Consider the following 24,632-nt stretch of genomic DNA (forward strand, 5'->3'; position numbering starts at 1 on the left):
AGCAAACGTGTGCCGTCATATTTGTGATATGTGTATTTGCGTGTGTGTGGCTATACCTATGTCCCTGTGATATATGTATTTTCATGGAGTCTATTCCTTGAACTCTCTGTCTCCCTCTGTTGTGTCTCTCCATCTCTGCCTCTGTCTCCATCTCTCTCTCACACCATCTCTCACAACAGCACTGAATGGAGTCAGAGAGTTCAGATGCTCCCAGTGATTTAAAGGAAAGGTATCTGAGGTGGATGGCTCTGTGGAAGGCAGGACCATTTGTTGTGGGTCTTTCTTGGGGAAACAATTACTTTAGCCTTCTCAGGAAGAACCACTTCCCTGGGTTTTTCCTAAACCTTTGACTCTTACCTGGTATCTTTCAGGTGTGAAGTCACACGGAGGCATGCTGGGTTTTGTATGAAGACCGAGCTTGGTTACAGACGTCCAGAAAGCACCTGCTGAGAGTGAAGTGGGTTAGGATCCTCAACTAAACATCACACAGGCCCATTGGTAAAAATAACTTACAGTTAACCTGAATCAAGGTCCTTAGGCAATCTTCTTTATTTCTTAGTTTTGAGAAATTCATTTAAACCAGCCTTTAGCTTGGATTTAAAAACTGAGATACCGCAATAATGAATTTTCTGGAGGAAAGAGAGAATCTTGAATCTAGTCAGGAAAGGTGTGGAGGACGTTAGGAGAAGTCATGGATTCTCCCTTTTTGGTCCCTCACAATCTTGGGAAGCTCCTCCTTCAACACGCCCCCCAACCCCTACTCCCATCCCTCTCCACCATGTGTCAGCTACAATTCTCTGTTCAGTTGACCAGACTCTGCTAGTGTAGGGTGTTGCTGGTGTATATCCTCTGTGTTAATAGAGATGATCTCTAAGCTGTGAGCTGAATAGTGCCTGAATCCCAGCACCTATCCCGGTTCTGGTACTGGGTTGGCGCCAATGAACAAGGAATGAATGGCTGTTGACTATTTTCATAGGGAACGAGGAGAGATGGGTGCTAGATAATGCAAGGTAATAATCAATATACACAAACAGATCTGGAAGACACAGCTTCCTGCAGAACACAATGCAAACTCCAGGACAGCACAAGACCACAACAAAGCCAAGAAAAGCTGAGCCAGAGGAATCATTAAATATTTGGAGATGTGGGGTGGGTATAACTCAGTGGTAGAGCCTTTAGCTTAGCTTAGCTTGCACAAGGTCCTGGGTTCAATCCCCAGTACCCCATAAAGAAAAGTTTAGGAAAAAAAATTTGGAACTAGAAGGAAACAGATTTTTTTTTTTGGTCAAAATGCTCATTTTATAGATGAGGAAACCAGCCTAAAGCAGTAAATTAATTTGTTTGGGGTCACCAAGCTAGTTAGCTGCAGAACAAGAAGGAAACTCTGAATTTCTTTCTTTTTTTTTTTTTTTAACATTTTTTATTGATTTATAATCATTTTACAATGTTGTGTCAAATTCCAGTGTTCAGCACAATTTTTCAGTTATTCATGGACATATACACACTCATTGTCACATTTTTTTCTCTGTGAGTTATCATAACATTTTGTGTATATTTCCCTGTGCTATACAGTGTAGTCTATTCTACAATTTTGAAATCCCAGTCTATCCCTTCCCACCCTCCACCCCCCTGGTAACCACAAGTCTGTATTCTCTGTCTGTGAGTCTATTTCTGTCCTTTATTTATGCTTTGTTTTTGTTTGTTGGTTTGTTTTTGTTTTTGTTTTTTAGATTCCACATATGAGCGATCTCATATGGTATTTTTCTTTCTCTTTCTGGCTTACTTCACTTAGAATGACATTCTCCAGGAGCATCCATGTTGCTGCAAATGGCATTATGTTGTCGGTTTTTATGGCTGAGTAGTATTCCATTGTATAAATATACCACATCTTCTTTATCCAGTCACCTGTTGATGGACATTTAGGCTGTTTCCATGTTTTGGCTATTGTAAATAGTGCTGCTATGAACATTGGGGTGCAGGTGTCATCCTGAAGTAGATTTCCTTCTGGATACAAGCCCAGGAGTGGGATTCCTGGGTCATATGGTAAGTCTATTCCTAGTCTTTTGAGGAATCTCCACACTGTTTTCCATAGTGGCTGCACCAAACTGCACTCCCACCAGCAGTGTAGGAGGGTTCCCCTTTCTCCACAGCCTCTCCAGCATTTGTCATTTGTGGATTTTTGAATGACGGCCATTCTGACTGGTGTGAGGTGATACCTCATTGTAGTTTTGACTTGCATTTCTCTGATAATTAGTGATATTGAGCATTTTTTCATGTGCTTTTTGATCATTTGTATGTCTTCCTTGGAGAATTGCTTGTTTAGGTCTTCTTCCCATTTTTGGATTGGGTTGTTTATTTTTTTCTTATTGAGTCGTATGAGCTGCTTATATATTCTGGAGATCAAGCCTTTGTCGGTTTCACTTGCAAAAATTTTCTCCCATTCCGTAGGTTTTCTTCTTGTTTTATTTCTGGTTTCCTTTGCTGTGCAGAAGCTTGTAAGTTTCATTAGGTCCCATTTGTTTATTCTTGCTTTTATTTCTTCTAGGAGAAAATTTTTTAAATGTATGTCAGATAATGTTTTGCCTATGTTTTTCTCTAGGAGGTTTATTGTATCTTGTCTTATGTTTAAGTCTTTAATCCATTTTGAGTTGATTTTTGTATATGGTGTAAGGGAGTGTTCTAGCTTCATTGTTTTACATGCTGCTGTCCAGTTTTCCCAACACCATTTGCTGAAGAGACTGTCTTTATTCCAATGTATGTTCTTGCCTCCTTTGTCAAAGATGAGTTGACCAAAAGTTTGTGGGTTCATTTCTGGGCTCTCTATTCTGTTCCATTGGTCTATATGTCTGTTTTGGTACCAATACCATGCTGTCTTGATGACTGTAGCTCTATAGTATTGTCTGAAGTCTGGGAGAGTTATTCCTCCAGCCTCTTTCTTTCTCTTCAGTAATGCTTTGGCAATTCTAGGTCTTTGATGGTTCCATATGAATTTTATTATGATTTTTTTCTAGTTCTGTGAAATATGTCCTGGGTAATTGGATAGGGATTGCATTAAATCTGTAGATTGCCTTGGGCAGTGTGACCATTTTAACAATATTGATTCTTCCAATCCAAGAGCATGGAATATCTTTCCATTTTTTAAAGTCTTCTTTAATTTCCTTCATCAGTGGTTTATAGTTTTCTGTGTATAATTCTTTCACCTCCTTGGTTAGATTTATTCCCAGATATTTTATTACTTTGGGTGCTATTTTAAAGGGGATTGTTTCTTTACTTTCTTCTTCTGTTGATTTATCATTAGTGTAAAGAAATGCAACTGATTTTTGAACGTTAATTTTGTAACCTGCTACCTTGCTGAATTCTTCAATCAGCTCTAGTAGCTTTTGTGTGGACCTTTTAGGGTTTTCTATATATAGTAACACGTCATCAGCATATAATGACACTTTTACCTCTTCTTTTCCAATTTGGATCCCTTTTATTTCTTTCTCTTGCCTGACTGCTGTGGCTAGGACTTCCAGGACTATGTTGAATAGGAGTGGTGATAGTGGGCATCCTTGTCTTGTCCCAGATTTTAGTGGGAAGCTTTTGAGTTTTTCACTGTTGAGTACTATGCTGGCAGTAGGTTTGTCATATATAGCTTTTATTATGTTGAGATATGTTCCCTCTATACCCACTTTGGCGAGAGTTTTTATCATAAATGGGTGTTGAATTTTATCAAATGCTTTTTCTGCATCGATTGAGATGATCATGTGGTTTTTGTCCTTTCTCTTGTTGATGTGATGTATTACACTGATTGATTTGTGTATGTTGAACCAGCCTTGTGTCCCTGGGATGAACCCCACTTGGTCATGATGTATAATCTTTTTTATGTGTTGTTGGATTCTATTTGCTAAAATTTTGGTGAGGATTTTGGTGTCTATGTTCATCAGTGATATTGGCCTATAATTCTCTTTTTTTGTAGTGTCTTTGACTGGTTTTGGTATCAGGGTGATGGTGGCTTCATAGAATGAGTTTGGGAGTACTCCCTCCTTTTCAATCGTCTGGAAGAGTTTGAGAAGGACTGGTATGAGTTCTTCTTTGTATATTTGGTAGAATTCCCCGGTGAAGCAGTCCGGTCCTGGACTTTTATTTGTAGGGAGGTTTTTAATTGCTATTTCTATTTCCTTTCTAGTGATCGGATTGTTCAAGTGTTCAGATTCTTCTTGATTCAGTCTTGGTGGACAGTATGTTTCCAGAAACTTGTCCTTCTCCTCTAGGTTATCCAGTTTGGTTCCATATAGTTTTTCATAATATTCTCATATGATATTCTGTATTTCTATTTTGTTTGTTGTAATTTCTCCATTTTCCTTTCTTATTTTGCTAATTTGTGCTCTCTCTTTTTTCTTCTTTGTGAGTTTGGCCAGAGGTTTGTCGATTTTATTTACTTTTTCAAAAAACCAGCTTTTGGTTTGGTTGATTTTTTCTATGGTCTTGTTAATCTCTATTGTATTTAATTCCTCTCTGATCTTTATTATTTCCTTCCTTCTGCTGCTTTTTGGGGCTTTTTGTTCTTCTTTTTCTAATTCATTCAGGTGGTGGGTTAAATTGTTTATTTGAGATTGTTCTTCTTTTTTGAGGAAGGCCTATATCGCTATAAACTTCCCTCTTAGCACTGCCTTTGCTGTGTCCCATAGGTTTTGAGTGGTTGTGCTTTCATTATCATTTGTCTCAAGGTATTTTTTAATTTCAGCTTTGATTTCCTCATTGATCCATTGTTTTTTCAATAACATATTGTTTAATCTCCATGCTTTCCTTTTTTTCTCCTTTGTTTCTCTGTTGTTGATTTCCAGTTTCATGGCATTGTGGTCAGTAAAGATGCTTGAGATAATTTCTATCTTCTTAAAATTGTTGAGGTTTCTTTTGTGCCCAAGTACATGATCGATCCTGGAAAATGTTCCATGTGCACTTGAAAAGAATGTATATCCTATTTTTTGGGGGTGTAATGCTCTGAAAATATCCACCAAATCTAGTTTTTCTATTGTAGTATTTAATTTCTCTGTTGCCTTGTTTATTTTCTGTCTGGAAGATCTGTCTTGTGATGTTAATGCAGTGTTAAAATCTCCAACTATGATTGTATTCCCATCAATATCCCCCTTTATCTCTGTTAGTACTTCTTGTATGTACTTAGGTGCTCCTATATTGGGTGCACATATATTAATGAGTGTAATATCCTCATCTTGTATCACTCCTTTAATCATTATAAAATGTCCTTCTTTATCTTTCTTTATGGCCTTTGTTTTAAAGTCTATTTTGTCTGAAATCAGTACTGCAACACCTGCTTTTTTGGCTTTTCCATTTGCATGGAATATCCTTTTCCATCCTTTCACTCTCAATCTATATGTGTCCTTCTCCCTAAAGTGGGTCTCTTGTATGCAGCATATTGAAGGTTCTTGCTTTATTATCCAGTCTGCCACTCTGTGTCTTTTGACTGGAGCATTTAGTCCATTAACATTTACAGTAATTAATGATAGATGTGTGTTTATTGCCATTTTGAACTTATCTTTGCAGTTGAATTGGTATATCCTCTTTGTTCCTTTCTTCTTCCTTTTGTGGTTTGGTAATTTTCCTTTGTATTATCATGGATTTTATTTAATTTTTGTGACTCCTTTGTAAATTTTTGGCTTGTGGTTACCCGTTTTTGTAAATCTGTCAACCCATTACTATAACTGTTTTTATTAAACTGATAGTAACATGATCTCAAACCCATCCTACTGTTAACAAAAATTAAAAAAGAAAGAAAAAAAATTCTATATTTCCCTGCCTCCCTCTCCCACTCTCAGTGATTTGTATGTCTTCTTTTATAATTTCATGTTTACTTTATTTGTAATTCATGAGTTATCACCTTTCCAGTTGTGTGTTTCTCATTTCTGTAGCATCCTGCTGCTTTTCTATTTAGAATAGCCCTTTCAATATTTATTTTAGCATGGGTTTAGTGTTGCTAAACTCCTGCAGCTTTTTTTTTGTCTGTGAAACTCTTTATTTCTCCTTCTATCCTCAAGGATAGCCTTGCTGGATAAAGGATCCTAGGCTGCATCTTTTTTTCATTCAGGGCTTTGAATATATCTTGCCACTCCCTTCTGGCCTGTAGTGTTTGTGTAGAGAAATCAGCTGAGAGCCTTATGGGGGTTCCCTTGTAACTTACTCTTTGCTTTTCTCTTGCTGCCTTTAGAATCATTTCTTTATCCTTGACTCTGGCCATCTTGATTATGATATGTCTTGGTGTGGGTCTATTTGGGTTCTTCCTGTTTGGGACCCTCTGAGCTTCCAGTACTTGGATATCTGATTCCTTCTTTAAGTTTGGGAAGTTTTCAGTCATGATTTCTTCAAAAATCTTTTCAATCCCCTTTGATCTTTCTTCTCCTTCTGGGACCCCTATTATGTGAAGATTGGGATGCTTTATATTATCCCATAGGTCCCTTATGCTATTTTCATTATTTTTTATTTGCTTCTCTTGTAGTTCTTCTGAATGGGTGCTTTCTATTGCCCTGTCTTCTAGATCACTAATTCGTTCCTCTGCATTATCTAGTCGGCTTTGCACAGCTATTAGATCATTCCTCATCTCTGTCAATGAGTTTACCCATTCTACTTGGCTCTTCTTTATAGCTTCAATTTCATTTTTGACATATTTTATATCTCTAAACACTATCTATTTTAATTCCTTCAGCAATTTGATCACTCCTTTTTTGAAATCTTGATCTAGTAGGCTATCAATGTCTATTTTGTTGATCTTTCTTTCAGGGGATTTCTCTTGTTCTTTTAATTGGGAAAGGTTTTTCTGCTTCTTCATCTTGCTCATACCTCTTTGGCACTGTGGTTTATGGAGTATCAGTTGTTTATTTTGGTCCTTAAGGATTTTAATCTATCTGATGCCTATTTAGGAATAGAACTTAGGAAAAAAAGAAAAAAAAAATAAGAGAGAGAGAGAAAGAATTTTAAAAGGGAGAAAGAGGGTTTGAAAACAGTGTATAATGAATAATAGAAGAGTGAGTTGAAGCAGAGTATTAATCAGGTTGAGACGTCCTTTTGAAACCTTTACAAAAAAAGGGGGGGGGGAGATGAATAGATGTATTTGAAACTTGTGTCTAATCAATAGCAGGACATCAAAACCCAAGAGAAATAGAAATGAATTAAGAAGTAAAGATTAAGAGAGTAATAGAAAATAGAACAGGTAAAAACAGATTTAAAAAGAAAAAAAGGGGGGGGGGTTTGTCGGTGTTCTCCTGGAGTCTGTGTGCTTTTAATGTGAAGTCTTTGTGTCTTCGTCCTGTTTTGGAAGCTCAGCTTGCTGTTTTCAGAGGCCCTCCGTTGGCGCCCTCTTTTGTGCTGCTCTGAGCACCTGTCGGAAAGCAGATTGCGCCTCCTCCTAACACTGGGTCAGGTGCAGCTCTCTGCTGTGGGCGGGCGGGTCGCTGCCCCTCCGGATGCCGCAGTCAGATGTTGCAGACTGGCCGGGTAGGAGGGCGGGTCGTGCCCCCTCCCAGCACCTCGGTCAGGGGCTGTGTTCCTGCCCGAAAGGCGGGGGGCCGCTCTCGCTCTACCTGCGCCGCGGCCGGTAGCTCCGCTGCTCTGGTCGGCGCTCCGCCCTGGTCGGCGCTCCGCCCTGGTCGGCGCTCCGCCCTGGTCGGCGCTCCGCCCTGGTCGGCGCTCCGCCCTGGTCGGCGCTCCGCGGGTGGGCTCGGGGAAGACCGAGGGACAGCCCTGTCCCTGCTCCGAGCCAAAACCCAGCTCCTTGTTTGTCTTTGTGGAGCAAGTTCTCCGAGGGACCAGGGTGGAAGGATCCTATCTGCCCCGGGCTGCAGGCCAGTCTCAGTCTGGCCTCTGAGGCTGCCAAGCCCTTCGGTGCGGATGCAGGTTTCGCCCCCGCCCCCGCCTGAGTGCTCAGTGCGGAGGATATGGCGGCTGTGCCTGAGCCCCGCCTCTCTTCCCCCGAAAACTTTCCGCGGGTTTTCAGAGATGGGGGTGTGCACCCTTCCCCCGAGAGCACATCAACCTTGCTGTTTTATGGAGGGCCCAGGTTGTTCTGCCCTGTGCACCCACAGCCACGGCGCGCAGCCCCTTGCGTTCCCCCGGGGCTGCCTCGGTGCAGCCACTTCCGTCCTCCGCCCCGCTTGTGCAGCCTGGCCCTGCCCGCCGCTGCCGGCCCGCGTCTCAGGCTGGGTGTCGGGGGGACGCTCTGTGCCCGTTTAACTTAGTTCTGTTAGTCAAGGGCTGCTCTGTATAGATCCGAGCCTCGGAGGCTCCCCCTCCGTCCTGCTGGCCTCTCAGTTGGAGAGGGGAGACCCAGCGAGTGAGCGCCAGTCCTCCTTTGCCGCTCCCTCCCCGCGGGACCTGTCCCGCGCTGCTTTGCCTTTTGTTCTTTCTTTTTTCCTTTTCTCCTACCAGATTTTTGGCGTCTTTATCTTTTGAAGAGGGCGATGTTCTGTCGGAGTTCCACAAGTGCTCTGGTTGGCTGAGTGGGTCTGTAGATGTGGGTCTTGGTGTATTTGTGGGAGAGGGTGACCTGCGAGCATCCTTCTACTCCGCCATCTTCTCCGTCTTCCTCGAAACTCTGAATTTCTGATTCCCAGCCTGGTACTCTTTTGCTCCTTCACTGGCCACCTCCACCCAACCCCCTTTCCAGCACAGATTTTGACTCCTCTGTAGCACTGGGATGACTAATGGAAACAGAGAACAACAGAGCTGGAAGAGTGTCTAAAAACCTTATACAAGTACTCTTGGAAAAGAATGCTGCTAATTTTGAAGATTCAAGGTCAGTGTTGAAACAATTTTTACAGGTGGAGAGAGCTGAGGAAATGATGTCTCTTGATCAGCATGAAGGTTTGAATCCATGGACTTAATGTCGGTGTTTTGTGTGACTATGAAGTCACTGTCCTGAGAAACACAATGAACGATTGTGTTTTTAAATGAAGCTGGAAAGTGACAGCTCTGAGTATATTTTCTTTCAGAGAGATCTCATTTACTTTTCTGCTCTAAATAATCACGAATGTCATTAATTTGCTCTTACTTTAAAAGTAAGTGGCTTTTGGCTATCCATGCATGGAAATGACAAAAAAATGATAGCTTAAGTTTTCTGAGAATTTCACCCTTTGAAAAGCTTTTCATTGTGTCTCTTTACATTAGTTACTCTTCTGAGACGGGGGAAAACATCTAGTTTTTCTGAGAATTCAAATTCTCTTTACTCATTCAGTCTCACTTTCCTATCTGCAAAAGTAGACTTACCCATTGAAGAGGCTGAAAAGCCTCTTGACTCCAAAGTTACAGGAATTATGAAAGTAAGTGGAGGGGTAAGAAAGAAAGTTGGAAAGATTCGATGAAGGAAAAGTCTGGATTTTAAATAGTTAAGTTAGGTATATTCATTTGTTCATTCGTTTATTCACCAAACTGATAGGAATATGATAGTGAAATGAGGGCTCAAAATGAAATACATAAAATTCTGCTGGAAGGAAGGAAGGAAGATTAGTGAGTAACTAGGAAAAATAATTATTTAATAAGTGAAATAAATCTAGATAACATCTCACCCTTATATACAGAATCTAGAAAATAAAACAAATGAATCAAAATAACAAAACAGAAACAGACTCACAGAACAATCTCATGGTTATCAGTGGGGAGAGGAATGGGGGAGGGGCAAGAAGATATGGTAGGGGATTAGGAGGTACAAACTGCTATGTATACAATAAATAAGACACAGGGATATATTGTACAGCACAGGGCATATAGCATTATTTTATAATAACTTTAAATGGAGTATAATCTATAAAAATACTGAATCACTATGTTGTTCACCTGAAACTAATATAGTATTGTAAATCAACTATAAGAAAAAAAGAAACAAAAGTCCAGATTACATCTCAAAACATCTAGAAAATCCTCTCACTAAACAACCCAAACTCAAAAATAACAGTAAAAACAATAAGTGATGGATAAAAAGAAACAAAAATGCTTTGGTTTCCATGATTTGCTTAGGAAAAAAAAAAATCAAAATCTAAAGATGTACATAGTTGCTTGCAATCTTTATTCAAAATAGTCTGCATTTTGAGGATGACATAGAAGTTGAGGGTCCATAAAGCTTCTCTTGGGCTCCTGGAAATTGTGTGTGTGCACGCATGCACAAGCCTATTTGTGTGTGTGTGCATGGGGACTGTGTGTGTGTATGGAGGAAGATGTATCCAAGAGGGGTTGGGGAAGGGAAAACTGAGATCTGGATTAATAAAACTGAATCCCAGGTCTATTTCTGTATAGGCATTTAAAAAACATTTATTATTTATTTAAAAATTTTTTGAACAGTGACATTTATTTATTTAGGGTTTTTTTTTTTTTTTTTTTTTTTTTTGTGGGGAGAAGGCAATTAGGTTAATTTATTTATTTATTCTTAGAGGAGGTACTGGGGATTGAACCCAGGACCTTGTGTATGCTAAGCATGCACTCTACCACTTGAGCTATACCCTTCCCCCTGTATAGGCATTTTTAAATTTCTTCTTTTATCATTTTAGATGGTCTGATGTTCCTTTTTAAGCCTGATGTTAAACATGGATGACAGCTAATAATTTTCATTAAATTCATTAAATTTAACAATTTCCACTCAATTCATGTAAACAACTCAAGACATTTAAAGAAGGCATAGAGGGAGGGATAAATTAGGAATATGGGATTAACAGATACACAACTAGATATGAAATAGATACACAACAAAGACCTATACATAGCACAGGAAATATATTCAATATCTTGCAATAAACTGTAATGGAAAAGAAACTGAAAAAATATGTATAACTGAATCTCTTTGCTGTACATTTGAAGCTAAGACAATATTGTAAGCCTACTATTCTTCTTCTTCAAAAAAAAAAAAAGATGGCATTCAATTTGGAGACCACCACCACTCTTGCCAAGTGGGTAACTAGATTTAACAGCTGCCTAATGCTCACCAACAGACAAGTCACCTTGTTAGAGCAGGCACATACGTAGATAGGAGCAGAGAAAAGGGGACACAGACCAAATGGCAGGAATTGGGCAGAAAGGAGGGGCACAAATCAAATGCAGGAAAACCACACATCATGTAAGCAGCAGGGGTCCCTGGGCAGATAAAAGCAGGAACCTTTGGGCTGATAAGGGGTCACACCTTTTGGGGTGATGAGTGGCCTGGAGACCAATAAAGAAAGGTGAGAAAAGGCAGGAGTTTCTACTGTCCAAATGTAATCTTTTGCTCATTTTGCCCTCATTTCAATAAAATTAGCCTTGCAGATCAGAAGTACCTATCATGCACTGATGCCATGACACTTCCGATCCAGACTAAGTAAGGACAAAAATCCCTCCCCACTTTGGGAAGGTGGAGTTGGAATGATAATCAGGGAACACGACCCCAAGTCCTTACCTCCCCAGTGAATATTCTGCCCATTCATTTTTATACCCTATGTAACTAACTTGACAAAGATACACAGGGCAGCTGCTCACCTGAGCCTGACCAATCTCCCCTGAGAGTGTACTATCCATCCTTTAATAAATCCTCACTCTACTTTTTTAAACCACTACATCTTGTCTCTGAATTCTTTCTGGGACGGGACAAGAACCTGGAACACCAGTTGTATCCACCGGCAACAACCTTAACTTTGTTTTCTTTCCCTCAAAACCATAGTATCGAAAAGTGAAAACCTGTTGGGCACAGTAAGTGAAAGAAATCCACTTTTGTGGGCATTTGAAAATTTTAGGGGAAATTGTCTCTGTAACGATAAAGATTTTTCTAATATCCACAACCAGCTTTCAACAGAGACTGGGTATTTATCAGGAGCTTGCTTACTCTTTCAAATTAAAAAAAAGTTATAAAATATTTGAAAATACACAATGGACATACTCGGTAGAACATTAAGGTGATTTATTAAAATGCTAATTATGCCCTATTTCTGCACAGCATATTAGGTAACTTAAAAAAAACCTGTCACTTTGTGTATCTCATTTGATACCTAGGATAGCCAGTGAATTAGGAAAGAAAGGTTTCCTTTTATGACAATTTTATCATTCACCTTAGAGCCGAGGCTGTGGTTAAATGGGAGGAGTTCGCAGTTTCAAGCACCCCCCAACGCCCCCCCCACCATAGGGTTGAGAGCCACCTCCTTTGTCCCTTCATCAACTGTCCCACAGTCTGCAGGGAGTTACAGAGGAAGCTAGTTCTTGATTGAACTCTGTGCTCTGAGTGATAGTGAGACAGGAAGAGGGCAGGGCACAGCCATTCAAGGAACAACACAACAATTAACACCAGAATGGCAAAAGATTCAACCCTCAGTAGGCCTTGAGGCTCAAGATGGTGGGAGATTTGACTTCCTTGAGCTCCATTATATGCTCACTGTAACCTATTAGCACGGTGAATAACATAGCCACAGGCACCACCACAGTCCCAAGGCTAGCCAGAAAAGGTCAAAGAGTGGGAAGTGGCTGACTTCCTGAATCTCAGCCCCTTCCCCAGGCTAGTTAGACTGGCCGTTCCACTTATTAGCATATGAAGCCACTGAGCATAAAAACTGGCGCCTCCTGGCTGCCGAGCTCTCTTTCTCTCTCTTACCCCTTCAGAAACAGCCCACACTCTGTCTATGGAGTGTAAGCTTACTTTTACTCTAATCTGAGCACCCAACCCCCACATTTCGTGGCCTTTCTCTTGCCTTTCGATGTATCTTTCTAAATAAATCTACCTTTATTCAACTGTGGCTCGCTCTTGAATTCTTTCCTGCATGAAGCCAGGGACCCACACTTGGCAGGGCACGTCCCAGGGGCTCAACTGAATCCTGGGACATGGCCCTCCTCACACCCCACATCCATTTTTCCTGCATCAATAGGATAGTAATACTAGGTGCCTGTCTCCCGCCAGGGAAGCCAAGAGATGGACATGAGACCTCTGAAGGGTGAATCAGATGTCCTCTCTTTGGATCTGTAGTCTTGAGCAGAGGTCCCGGATCAGGGGACTAGCTGGAGGCTCTGATCAGAGCCATGAGGACCTTCTGAGGCTGTTCCTGCCTGGAGTTCCCGCTACTCCTGCAGGGTCTTCCCGGGTGTATTTCCATGTCCAGTCCTGCCCACCCCTTCCCCTTCCTGCTGATTCTCACAGCCCCCTCTCTCCCTCCCTACATCTCCTTCCAAGGACTGTCCTTTTGCTTAAGTAACCCAGGGCCAGTTGCCGTTGTTCACAAGCAAGAGCTCTGCCTCATTCCAAGGCTGGTGGCTCCATCCTTCCTTTTGGCACTTTTGGGAGCAGGCCTTCCCTGAGCCCCTCCTGGCCCCCTGGGCTTAGATCAGCAAGGATGGCCTGGCAGTACAGAAGGAACACCTGCCTTTAGGGCTAATTTGAATGTTTTTCTTGGAAGAGCCTTTGCAGGAGGCTTGGAAAGTTTCTCAGCTGGAAATGGGCAGGATTTGCTATCAGTCTGCCTGCCTTTGCAGCCCTTGTAGGGGAGAAGGCAAATGAGAGCAAAGCGGTGCGTTTATGCACACACCGCAACTGCCTGGGCACGTTACACATTTAGTTAGTAAGAAACAAGGCACCACTGAGATACTTTCTCTACTTTTTTATACTGAAAACAAATTGCCTCTATAACTTTGTGAACATAGCCTAAAGTGACTGGGCCTATCAGAGGCAAGGCTGAATATTGTAGGCACACATACAACCCACAATATATTCACAGGTGTTTGCCAAGGATTGCGACACATTTTTATTTCTGCCTATCTGACAGCACGTAACACCTGGTGATCTTATCTAACCCTGGATCCCCCTTCCCCCATTTAATTTTTCTATCTTCTCAGTGTGATTTGGTTTTATTCACAGCATACATCTCCATTGGATGTTTTTTCTTATTTCTTTGTTTATCTGTTTATGCTCGGTGTCTCCCACTGGGATAGATCAGGGCGGAGGTTTTGCCTTGCTCACTGGGGCTTGGTCTGTGGCACAGGTGCACAGTGGGTGCTCAAATACTTATTGGAAAAATGTATACTTGCACCCAGCTGGTTCTTAAGAAGGGTGTGTTCAATGAGTGTGTGTTTGGATGAACAAACGTAAGCAGGCAGATATTTAGGACTAGTAGGAAAGAAGTAGAAGCCAAGTCCCAAAGGGTTTTGAAAGGCCAGGAAAAGAGCGTGCCCTCCGTGTCTACACGTCATGGGTTTTCAAGATGACTTCTCCTCCATAGTTTCCTTGATGGAGCTATGTGAAGGAGGCCCCAGTGAGTCGATCAAGATCTCTAAGCACCTCATGTGCCATTTCTAAGATTTCTAAGACACCTATTCCCACCATCAGCCCAGCTCCACAACCCCTGGGGCTGGGGTAGGAAGTGGGAAGGGCCAGCAGAGAGGATATTCATCTTGCTTTGTCAACAGCTGGTACTTTCAGTGTAGCATCCTCCTTACTGAGCATAAGACTCTGGGTATAATTCTAGCTCCTTCTCAGAAAATGTTAGAATTAAATGATGTTCTGGCAAAAGACCCATGACTGAGGGGAAAAAAGAAATCCAAACAGAACTGGAAGAATAGCAGGTAAGAAAGGGCCTGGCGGAATCATGCTGACTTTGGAGTCAGACAGACTGGCTTTGAATTCCAAGTTGTCACTTTTCTGTTTCTGCCTTTGACCAGATTATATAAACATTTTTTTTTTATTGAGTTATAGTCATTTTACAATGTTGTGTCAAATTCCAAATTCCAATTTTTCAGCTATAGACGAACATACATACATTAATTGTCACATTCTCTTTTGCTGTGAGCCACCACAAGATCCTGTATATATTTCCCTGTGCTACACAGTACAATCTTGTTTATCTATTCTACATTTTGAAATCCCAGTCCCTTCCCACCCCCTGTCCCCCTGGCAACCACAAGTTTGTATTCTATGTCTATGAGTCTGCAGATTTCTTAATTATCCTTTATTCTTCTGTCTCCTCGTCTGTGAAATGAGACAATAGTACTCCCTGAGAAGTTTGGTCGAAGATGAAAGGAGATAATGCATAGAAAGCATCAGATATGTATTTGGTTCCAAAGAGTTGCAAGTGTTAAGGAAAAAAAAAAAGGAAGAGGAAGGAAGGAGAGAGGAAAAGGAAAGATAAGGAGAAAAATCAAGATAAAATTGATCACGCTAAGGAATGGAAAAGGGTCCTCTCTGTGTGTTTAGGGCCTGTGGGGCACAGGGTCCCATGAGAGCACATCAGCGTGGAGATGCTGATGCTCGTGTCTGCACCAGGATAGCTGGTGAGGAGGCGGGGGCTGCTAGTGAAACCAGATACATGTGAAAATCTCGAGCGTGTAGGATGTATGTATACATATATATATATGAATAATATATGAAGTCACCAATGACTGGCTACGGAGGTCTCCTCATATTTTCTGTTCCCAGCTGGAGAAAAAGGAAGAGTCTGAGTGGGAGAAGAGGGCTCAGGGTCTAGTCCTGCGTTGGGTGACTTTGGGCAAATGACCGTACTTCTCTGGGGCTCCATCTCCTTGTCAGTAATCGAGGGGGTGGTGCCACCTCCTGAGGGCATGGTGGAAATTTGTGAGGATGCTTCATGGCTTTTAAAGTAGTTATCCTCAAGCATCCACGTACTAGCAGCTAATTCTTTATTTTGAATTGCTTTCCTTTTATTTCTTTTTTATATTACAGTGACTGTTTTTGCTTTGAAATTGTGTATAGTTGGGTTTTATTACCCATAAATTTCATTTTAGGACAAAAGAAAGCATTACAAAACACTGGACCGTGAGAAGGGGGCACTGGGTCTGACAGGGTGAGGTCTAGCCCACAGGTCTTAGATGACCTGTCTCTACGACCCCATCCAGGTCTAACATTCCAGAGCTCTGGGCTCCAGAGCTCAGCCCGTGCCCTCCCACTGTTTCTTTGCTGACCCATGTCCCCCTGGTTTCCACTCACGGCTCAGAGAAGGGCATGTCTTGGGGGTCTTGGACGATGAGGTCTCCAGGTGCAAAGCTCTGAGCACACGTCTCCAGGCTAGAGTCATGTCTCCCAGGCAGGAGGCAAATCCCTGTGGAAGCCGTTTGGAGGAAGGGCTCCACTGCTCACTGACCAGCTGGACTTTGAGATTAGGACGGAAGGGGAGGAGCTCCCGGGGGGCAGTCCTGGAGTGGTTACTGCCTCCACTTCCGGCAGGCCCCAGAGCTTCCAGGGCTGGCAACAGTGCCTTAAAGGGAGAGAAAGAGGAAAGGACTTCCGGGAGAGGGAAGGAGAGTGGTAGACAAAAAAAAAAAAAAAAAAAACAAAAAACAAGGCAGGCGAGGAGACAAAAAAAGAGAAGGCAGGCGAGCAGGCAAAGCAGTCTTTGGGCTATATTGTTAGTTTTCTGTCCTATCAGGATCTCATCAGGATGGTGATGGGTGTGTGTGTGTGTAGGGGGGTCAAGATCCCACTGAAGGAGTCAGAGACTGAGAAACTAGAGGTGTGAGTAAGAGTGAGAAGGAGGATATTCATGGAGTGAACGGATAAAGGCACTGGTATTGACATTGGGGGTCCTGGAGGAAGAGAAGAGGGACAGACGAAGGAGGTAGTCCGTGGGGAAGGAGAAGGGGCACCAAACAGCTAGGGATTGCTCTGGAAGCTACGCATCCCCTTAGGTGTCCAAACAGGGCCAGACATTGAGAGCTGAGGAGTTTGGGTGCTTTATTTTTATTACATTTTAATTTCTTAAATTACCATTTGTCACTCCTGCCTCCCTGATATCCCTCATCTCCACAGGAACTATTTTGTGTGTTGAATATATAACTTTTTGTTGGTATGTGTATTGTTTGTGGCCAATGCGTTCTTGATTTATGTAAATATATGTACTTTTTTTTTTTTTTTCCCAACTCAGAGCCATGTTTTTAAAATCCATGCAGGTTGCCGTGATTATATCTCTGCTGGGTTTCCCACTGCTCCGGAGTGGGCGTCCATGTGCCCTCGCGTGGCAGTGACTAAGAGGGGACAGTGACAAAGACAGTTGGAGCTAGGAGACTGGGGGATGTTGGTTTGAGAGCTGGCTCCCATACATGGAGGACGAGGAGAGATAGAAGAAAGAGGCAGGCCACTCCAGATGAGTAGGGGGCAGATTTAACAAATGGAAATTTACATATGAGCATTGGGCAAGTAGATGTCTGCATCTGCCCACTGGACTCTTAAAATTTTATATAGAGGGCTTAACTGGGTCAGCCATGTACACTGAACCCCGATGAGCTGGGTTCAGTCATCTACACCATCCAGTAATATCCATGTTACTTGCTCAAGGCTGAATCCTTGGAACAGCTCCCATTGTGGGAATGATGGGCAGAACATATATTCCAAGGACAGAAAAGGAGGTGAGGAGCCTCTGAGTGTCTGGATGCAGCTCATGGGTCAACCAGGGGTCACATCCTTTCAATGATCTCCTCCAACAAGTGTGGGCTTGGGTGAGCACTGTACAAAGTGGACATCTAATATCACCCTTCAGGGAGGACAGTTGGCTTGGCCACATCCTCCATCAACATCTGGGAAACCACCTTCTACCCCAACTGCCCACAAGTAGTGAGGGCATCAGGTAAGTGCAAAAAGTATTTTAAATTCAATGTAAATTGTCCCCTTTGGCATGGGCTTCCAGCTCCCAGCCTCTTATGTCTTGGGGGCTGTGATACAGCTGGTCAACCACTGTGGGAATGACCGACATCAATGAGGCCAGTGGTGACACGGCCCCTCCCGGGGGTGGCCAATTATTCACGCTGTTGGACTGGGGTGAGAAAATGTTGAGTTCCTAGAGTCTAGCATACCTTCTTCAACTCCACTGGGCTGGGCTCCATTTTGCCTTTGTGAACACTGTAGGTGATAAACTCCTTTGATGTGAAATTTTTCTTGGGCTGAAAGCTTAAAGATTGTCATGGTGAGAGGCAGCCCACAGCATCAGAGGCTGTCTAGGGTCAGGAGCAAACACAGCATCTGAATACCTTCAAAGCGAGAAGTTGTACCTTCTTTATTTAAAAGGAAAAATGTTTATTTTGATTACCATAATACAATAGATGCTTTTTGTGTATATAACAAACTCAAGCTTAGAAAAACATAAGGAAGAAAATAAAAATCAGAGCAAATCTAACCTATATTTTTGTAAAGATTTTTTCAGAAAAATTTTTATACTTGTGTATGCCTGCATATATACAGGCTGTTTCCTAAACTACTTATAGTCAATAATATAGCTTTTCATTCAAAATATAGAGATCTGAGTTATCATTCTTAATTCTTTCATAGTATTCCATGATATGTTTAATTTTAGAAAATTCTTGGCCATTATATCTTCCCCGTTCTTTCTTCTCCTCTTGTATTTCAATTACACATTTATTACACCTGTTGAAACTGTCCCACGGTTCTTGGAGATTCTGTATGTTTTTTTCCCTCCACTTAATTTTCTCACTGCATTTTAATCTGGGAAATTTCTATTACCTGTCTTCGGAGTTCACCAATTATTTCCTCAGCCTTATTCGGTCTACTCATGAGCCCATCAAAGATATTTTTCATTTCTCTTATTTTTTGTTGTTATTATGTGTTTTTGATTTCCTTTCAATTCTTACTGAGAGTCTCTTATCTCTCTCTTTACATGACTCATTTGATACTATATAATGCCTGCCTTTTCCATTAGGGCCCTTAATGTATTGATCATAGTTGTTTTAAATTGTCTGATAATTCCAATATTTGTGCTATATTTGAGTCTGATTCTGGTGCTTACTTTGTCTCTTCAGACTGTGATTTTTTCCCTATCATTTTAGCATCTCTGGCAACTTTTTGATGAAAGCTGCACGTGATATATTGGGTAATAAGACGTGAGGTAAATAAGCCTTCAGTGTGAGGTCTTATGTTAATCTGGTTAGAAGCTGGGATGTGTTTAATGTTTTCCGTAGTTGTAGGTGCCAGAGGATTCAAATTCCCCTAGTGTTCTTATTTTTGTTTCCTATTATCTTAGGGCTTCCCTAAGAAATTCTCTTTAAATAGAGCCAGGGCAGCACTTAGAGCTGCAACCCACTATTATTATACTGGAGCCCTAAAATCTTTTTTTTTTAAAGTTGAAGTATACTTGATTTACAATGTTGTGTTAGTTTCTGGTGTACAGCATAGTGATTCCGTTTTATATGTATACATATATTCTTTTCCATTATAGGTTATTTCAAGATATTGAATATAGTTTCCTGTGCTATTCATTAGGTCCTTGTTGTTTATCTATTTTATACATAGTAGTGTGTATCTGCTAACCCCAAACTCCTAACTTATCCCTCCCCTCCACTTTCCCCTTTGGTAACTATGTTTTCTGTGTCTATGAGTCTGTTTCTATTTTGTAAATAAATTCATTTATATCATTTTTTAAAGATTCCATATATAAGTGTTATCATATGATGTTTGTCTTTCTTTGACTTACTTCACTTAGTATGATAATATCTAGGTCCATTCGTGTTGCTGCAAATGGCATTATTTTATTCATTGTTATGGCTGAGTAGTATTCCATTATATATATATATATATATATATATATATATATATATATATATATATATACCACATCTTATTTATCCAGTCATCTGTCGATGGACATTTAGGGTGCTTCCATGTCTCGGCTATTGTAAAAGATGCTGCTGTGAACATGGGGGTGCATGTATCTTTTCAAATTAGGGTTTCTCCAGGTACACACCCAGGAGTGGGATTACTGGATCATATGGTATTCTATTTTTATTTTTTAAAGGAATCTTCATATTGTTTTCCATAGAGGCTGCTCCAAATTACATTCCACCCACAGTGTAGGAGTGGAGCCCTGAAATCTTATGATTAGATCTCAGTCTCTAATTGGGCCTATGTCTCTGGACTGGGCTGTGATTCTCTATGAGTACAAACTGAAAAAATTTCTGCTTCTATTCCCTTCCCTGGCTTCAGTTTGCCAGTCTGTTTCTTTGAAGCCCTTATGCCTTTTGATTATGTTCTTTTTTCTCCCTTAGGTGAGGTGGGAATCATATAGGTGGCTGGTGTGTGAGTGAAACACAGCTGATACAGGGCTCTGGCAAAGTCGTCTCCCTGGAGAACAGAACTTTGTTCACGCGAAGTCTGTTTGTTTCATGATGATTCCCCTCCCCCTTCCCCAGGCAGAGCAATAAAGGGATCATCACCATGAAAACCTGGTGATGTTCCTGTAGGTAATGCCATTAAATTTTAGGGACCTCCTAAAACTCTGGCAACCAGGGAGCTTCTCTTTCTCATGCTAGTCTACACTCAGTCTCCAGCAGTTTATCAAAAATTCCTATTTAAGTATTTCTACCAGTTATGGCTCCAGGTTAAGAAAATCTTGGCTGGGAATTTTAATATTTGCCTGTATTTCTAGATTTCAGAGTGATGTTTCACTCTGCAACCTCACTTCTTTGCTGGGTTCAAGAAAAGTCAATTGTTTTCAGTTTGTCCATCTTCCTCAATGGGAGTGACATCTTCCAAGCTCTTTACATATTGAAGAATCTGGAAGTCACCATATATTTTATTTAATAAGCCCATATATTTTATTTAGTAAGTCCTTATTGATGGACAGTAATATTTTCTCCAACATCTTAGAACACAGAATTTTGTGCACTGGATCTTTTCCTTGGACAAGTCCTTGAAGAGGGATTTCTAAGTCAAAATGTATGTACATTTTATCTACTGTTTAACATAAGGAACTATATTCAATAGTTTTTAATAACCTATAATGAAAAAGAATATGAAAAAGAATAAATGTATACGTATAACTGTATCACTATGCTGTATACTAAAACTAACACAACATAAATCAGCTATACTTCAATAAAGAAGTATGTGTATTTTAAATGCACTCTAATAAGATGGCATCAATTCATAATTCAACTAACATGGCACACAATTTTTTTTCAAGATGTTGGGTCTTTTGATCTTTTTAGAATTACAGTGATATCCATTGAATCTGAAAACTGGGATGAAGAGGAAACATAGATCCCCCAGGTCTAGGAGTCATTTGAAATAGCAATCCAAGATCTTCCTCTAGGGTCACAGGTAAAATTACTATTAAACAGAAATTATCTCTGAGTTACAGGGACATTAAGAAACATCTGGTTCTTTTTGTTCTCTCTCCTTTAAGTAGGCCAGATGTAATGTTCTTCATTTTATCTAGCACTACCCGATGACTGGTAAATAGGAGGGACAGGATGTTAGTTAAGAGACTTGCTTTCTCTATTTCCCAGATAATGAATGACTTTGAAAATACAGAATATAGTTCACTAGCCAGGAAAATATTGGTATTTCTCCTTGAAAAAGATAATTGGCAAATGAGGAGAGACGGAGATTCTGTCCTCATGTTAATAATTATAGGGAGGTTTTATTTGCACACAGTTTCACTAATGATTTATCAGTTAAATCCTGAGTGAACTTTACTCGTTGACCCTAACCTTCTGCCAATAACAGAGCAGGGTCTGTAAGAGTTACTAAGGATAAATAAAAGCTTTTCCAAAGTGACTCTTTCCCTCTCCTAACTCATTTAGGAGTGATGGATTGAAGGAAAGGAAAACAGTTTGTAAGGATTCCAGATAAAACCCAGCATACGTGAGCCCGCCTCGTACAGGTGTTCCATTTCACAGTGAGTGGACTCGGAAGGGGAGCGTGTGCGGCTGCTCGGACTGAGGTGCAGAAATGGCAGGTGTGTTGGGGAGAAGATCTGCACGGAGATGTGGCTCAGACACTCTTAGACTTTGGGGCAGTACTGATTTTCTTGAAAAATGGTGTAGAGTCAAAGTTCTTTGTGTATTATGGTGAACTCTTTGGTCAAGTCTCACCTGGAATTATTAGACAATAGTTTTTGAATAAAAAGTCAGTCTAGTGAGACCAGACACAATGGCTACCTCAGCCTTCCCACTAGACTGTAGTCCCCAAGAGAACAAAAAGCATGTGCCTAATTCTTCCTGAATCCTAGCACCGAGCCTGGAACACAGTGTTCGTCAAGTGTTGTTCAGTAATGCGTGTGGTTGAGTGACTGACAGATCACTTAATTGAGGAAGAGTTAAAAGGAGGGCCTTGAACATCCAAATTAATTTCTTTTTGGTAGAATGTATGGCAGAAATAGTTTTGTGTATAGGGCTCACTGTCACTGTCACAACCTAAGCTCACTGTCTCTTCCAGTTGCATCAGGAGGAGAGTCATTAGAATCTGGCTCCCTATGGCCAGGGTTGAAACAGGGATGGGAGAAGAGCTGCCCCTAACCTCGGTCCCTCAGATACAGTGAATTCTCTGACTAGGACCTCTAATTATATCCTGTTCCTACAATGATTATCACAGAGTTGGTTGATTTAAATTGCAAATAGATTCAGATTGCAAAAGAAGAATGAAGGAAAGGTGCTCCCAATGAGGAAAAGGGAATGGATTTATCACCTAACAGAAAAAATTCTCCATTTGTATGAGAAAACAAAATCTAGCTATACCCTGTTTATAAAAGAAACACTTAAAACAATAACTTAAAACAACTGAAGCAAAAGAACGGAAAGAGATTCATCAGAGAACTACCACCTGAAGGAAAGCTAGTGTAGCAATATCGGTACCAGGAAAAAAAAATGTTTTAAGACAAAGAGAATCATTAAGGGTAAAGGGGATTGTATTCAATGATGAAAGGAGTAGTTTGTTAGGAAGACTGAATATTTAAATGTATATATATCTAATAATATAGTCACAAAATATATAAAGCAAATATGGGTAGAATTTCAAGGAGAAAGAGGAATTTCCATAATCTTAGAAGATTTTACCTTGTTTACAAATCACCTCAGAAAGCTATATCTTAAGCAGCACAAAAGATGAATCTCATAAATGTAAAATTCTTAAATAAAATGTTAGCAAATTGAATGCAGCAATGTTTGCAAAAACACATCATGACCAAGTAGAGTTCACCCTAAGAATGTGAGGGTAACTTAACATTGAAGTATTTTCTCTCAATAAATTCTCTGTAATAATTTGCATATTAACTGAATAATGGTGAAGAGCTACATTAACATATCAATAGATGTAGAAAAAAATTTTGAGAGCCTTTAACACCAATTCAAGATAAAAAAATTATTAACAGACAAGGAATGGAAAGAAATTTTCTTAACACAGCCAAGGGTATCTGTAAAAACCTACAGGAGACTTACTTAATGGTGACATTTTAGTAGTATTTTCTTTAAAGTCAGGAACAAAAAGAATGTCCACTATTCTGCTTCTATTCAACCTTGTACTGGAAATCCAACCCCAAGAAATAGATCAGAAAAAAGAAATGAGGTCTAAGGACCAGAAAAGAAGAAACAAAGTTGTTACATTCTGATGATACAGTTGTAAAAATGGAAAATCCGAGAAAACCTACAGATTATGAGTACTAATAATTAGATTTCAATAAGGTTCCAGGATATGGGATCAATATTAAAAAAAAATCAGTGATTTCTATATATAAGAGACAACCGCTTAGTAGAATAAGATAATTTTTAAAAAGATACCATTTACAGTAGCAACGAGATTTTTTTGGTGCCTAGGGATGAATCTAATAAAACACATGTAAACATTTATGAAGAATAGCATAAAGCTTTATTAAAGACAAAAGTAAATGAAGTGATACCACGTTCAAGATTAGGAAGACACACTCATAAAAATGTAACTTGTCCCAGAATTAACACATAAGTTCTATTAACAACAATTTAATTACCAGCACAAGTTTTTGGGAAAGTTGATAGGCTTATCTCAAAATTCATCTGATGAATAAATGGCCCAGAATTGCCAGAATAAATTTGAAGTTATGGGGGTGTAAGAATTAATTTACTAGATAGTAAGACTGCATAAAACTAGGGTAATAAAACACAGAAACATGAGAGCAGGGACAGACAAACTGACCACTGGACTGGAACAGAAGCCCAGATGTGGTCTCAAGGCTTATGTAGAAACTCAGAAGATGACAAAGATGGCATCAAAGATACGCAAGTCAAGGGTGAGTTGTTCAGATACAGAACAGATTCATTAGGACAATGAAAATGGAAATAGCAGCAATAAAGTCTTTTATGTCCATCAAATTGTCAAAAATTAAATATCTGACAACACTTGGCAGTGATTAAGAAGGGAATGAAAACTCTTACACTGCTGACTGGGGTATGCATTGGTACGACCACTTTGGAAAGCAAGTTATCAATATCAAGAAGATGTTGAGATATGTGTTCCATATGATCCAATAATTTCCCCTGTAGTTGTGTATCCTGGAGAAAGTGTTGCAAATACTTAAAATCTGAGACTTGCTTAAAAATGTTCATTACAGAGTCATTTATAATAGTGGAAATGGAGATTGATTAACACAGGGGTTAACAAATAGATTGCATATATGTGCTCAATTGCATACAGCAGATAAAACCAATAACCTGGAGCTGTTCAGGTCTAAAAAACCCAAAGCTGGTTGAAGAAAATATCTAAGATGCTTAATGATATATGCTATTATCTATGTAAAATTCATAAATACCAGAATAATTATATATTGTTTATAGATACATATATATGAAGTAAATGCATTTTTTAAATGGCCAGGAAGGCTATTCAACAGCTGTAGGGTTGTGGTTACCACTGGAGAGGGAGCTAGAGAATTGGTTATTAA

At 40.3% G+C, this 24,632-nt stretch overlaps 1 protein-coding gene across 2 annotated transcripts in view; it reads right to left on the bottom strand.

Annotated features, from left to right (window-relative positions):
- The window catches only part of AGXT2 (alanine--glyoxylate aminotransferase 2), a 43,818-nt gene extending 27,720 nt beyond the window's left edge, over window positions 1–16,098 (bottom strand). Inside the window, exons 1-2 of one of the 2 annotated variants that reach the window (XM_032470872.1) lie at window positions 15,926–16,098; window positions 358–443 (exon numbers count right to left, since the gene is read on the bottom strand). In XM_032470872.1, the coding sequence (XP_032326763.1) occupies window positions 358–443; window positions 15,926–16,013 (174 nt within the window). In that variant the 5' untranslated portion in view covers window positions 16,014–16,098. Of the gene's footprint in view, window positions 1–357; window positions 447–15,925 lie in introns of both variants that reach the window. The other variant, XM_032470870.1, reaches the window with a different exon arrangement.
- Between the last annotated feature and the right edge of the window lie 8,534 nt (window positions 16,099–24,632).

The sequence above is a fragment of the Camelus ferus genome, chromosome 3 (assembly GCF_009834535.1).
Source record: "Camelus ferus isolate YT-003-E chromosome 3, BCGSAC_Cfer_1.0, whole genome shotgun sequence".
Taxonomy (NCBI): Eukaryota; Metazoa; Chordata; class Mammalia; order Artiodactyla; family Camelidae; genus Camelus; species Camelus ferus.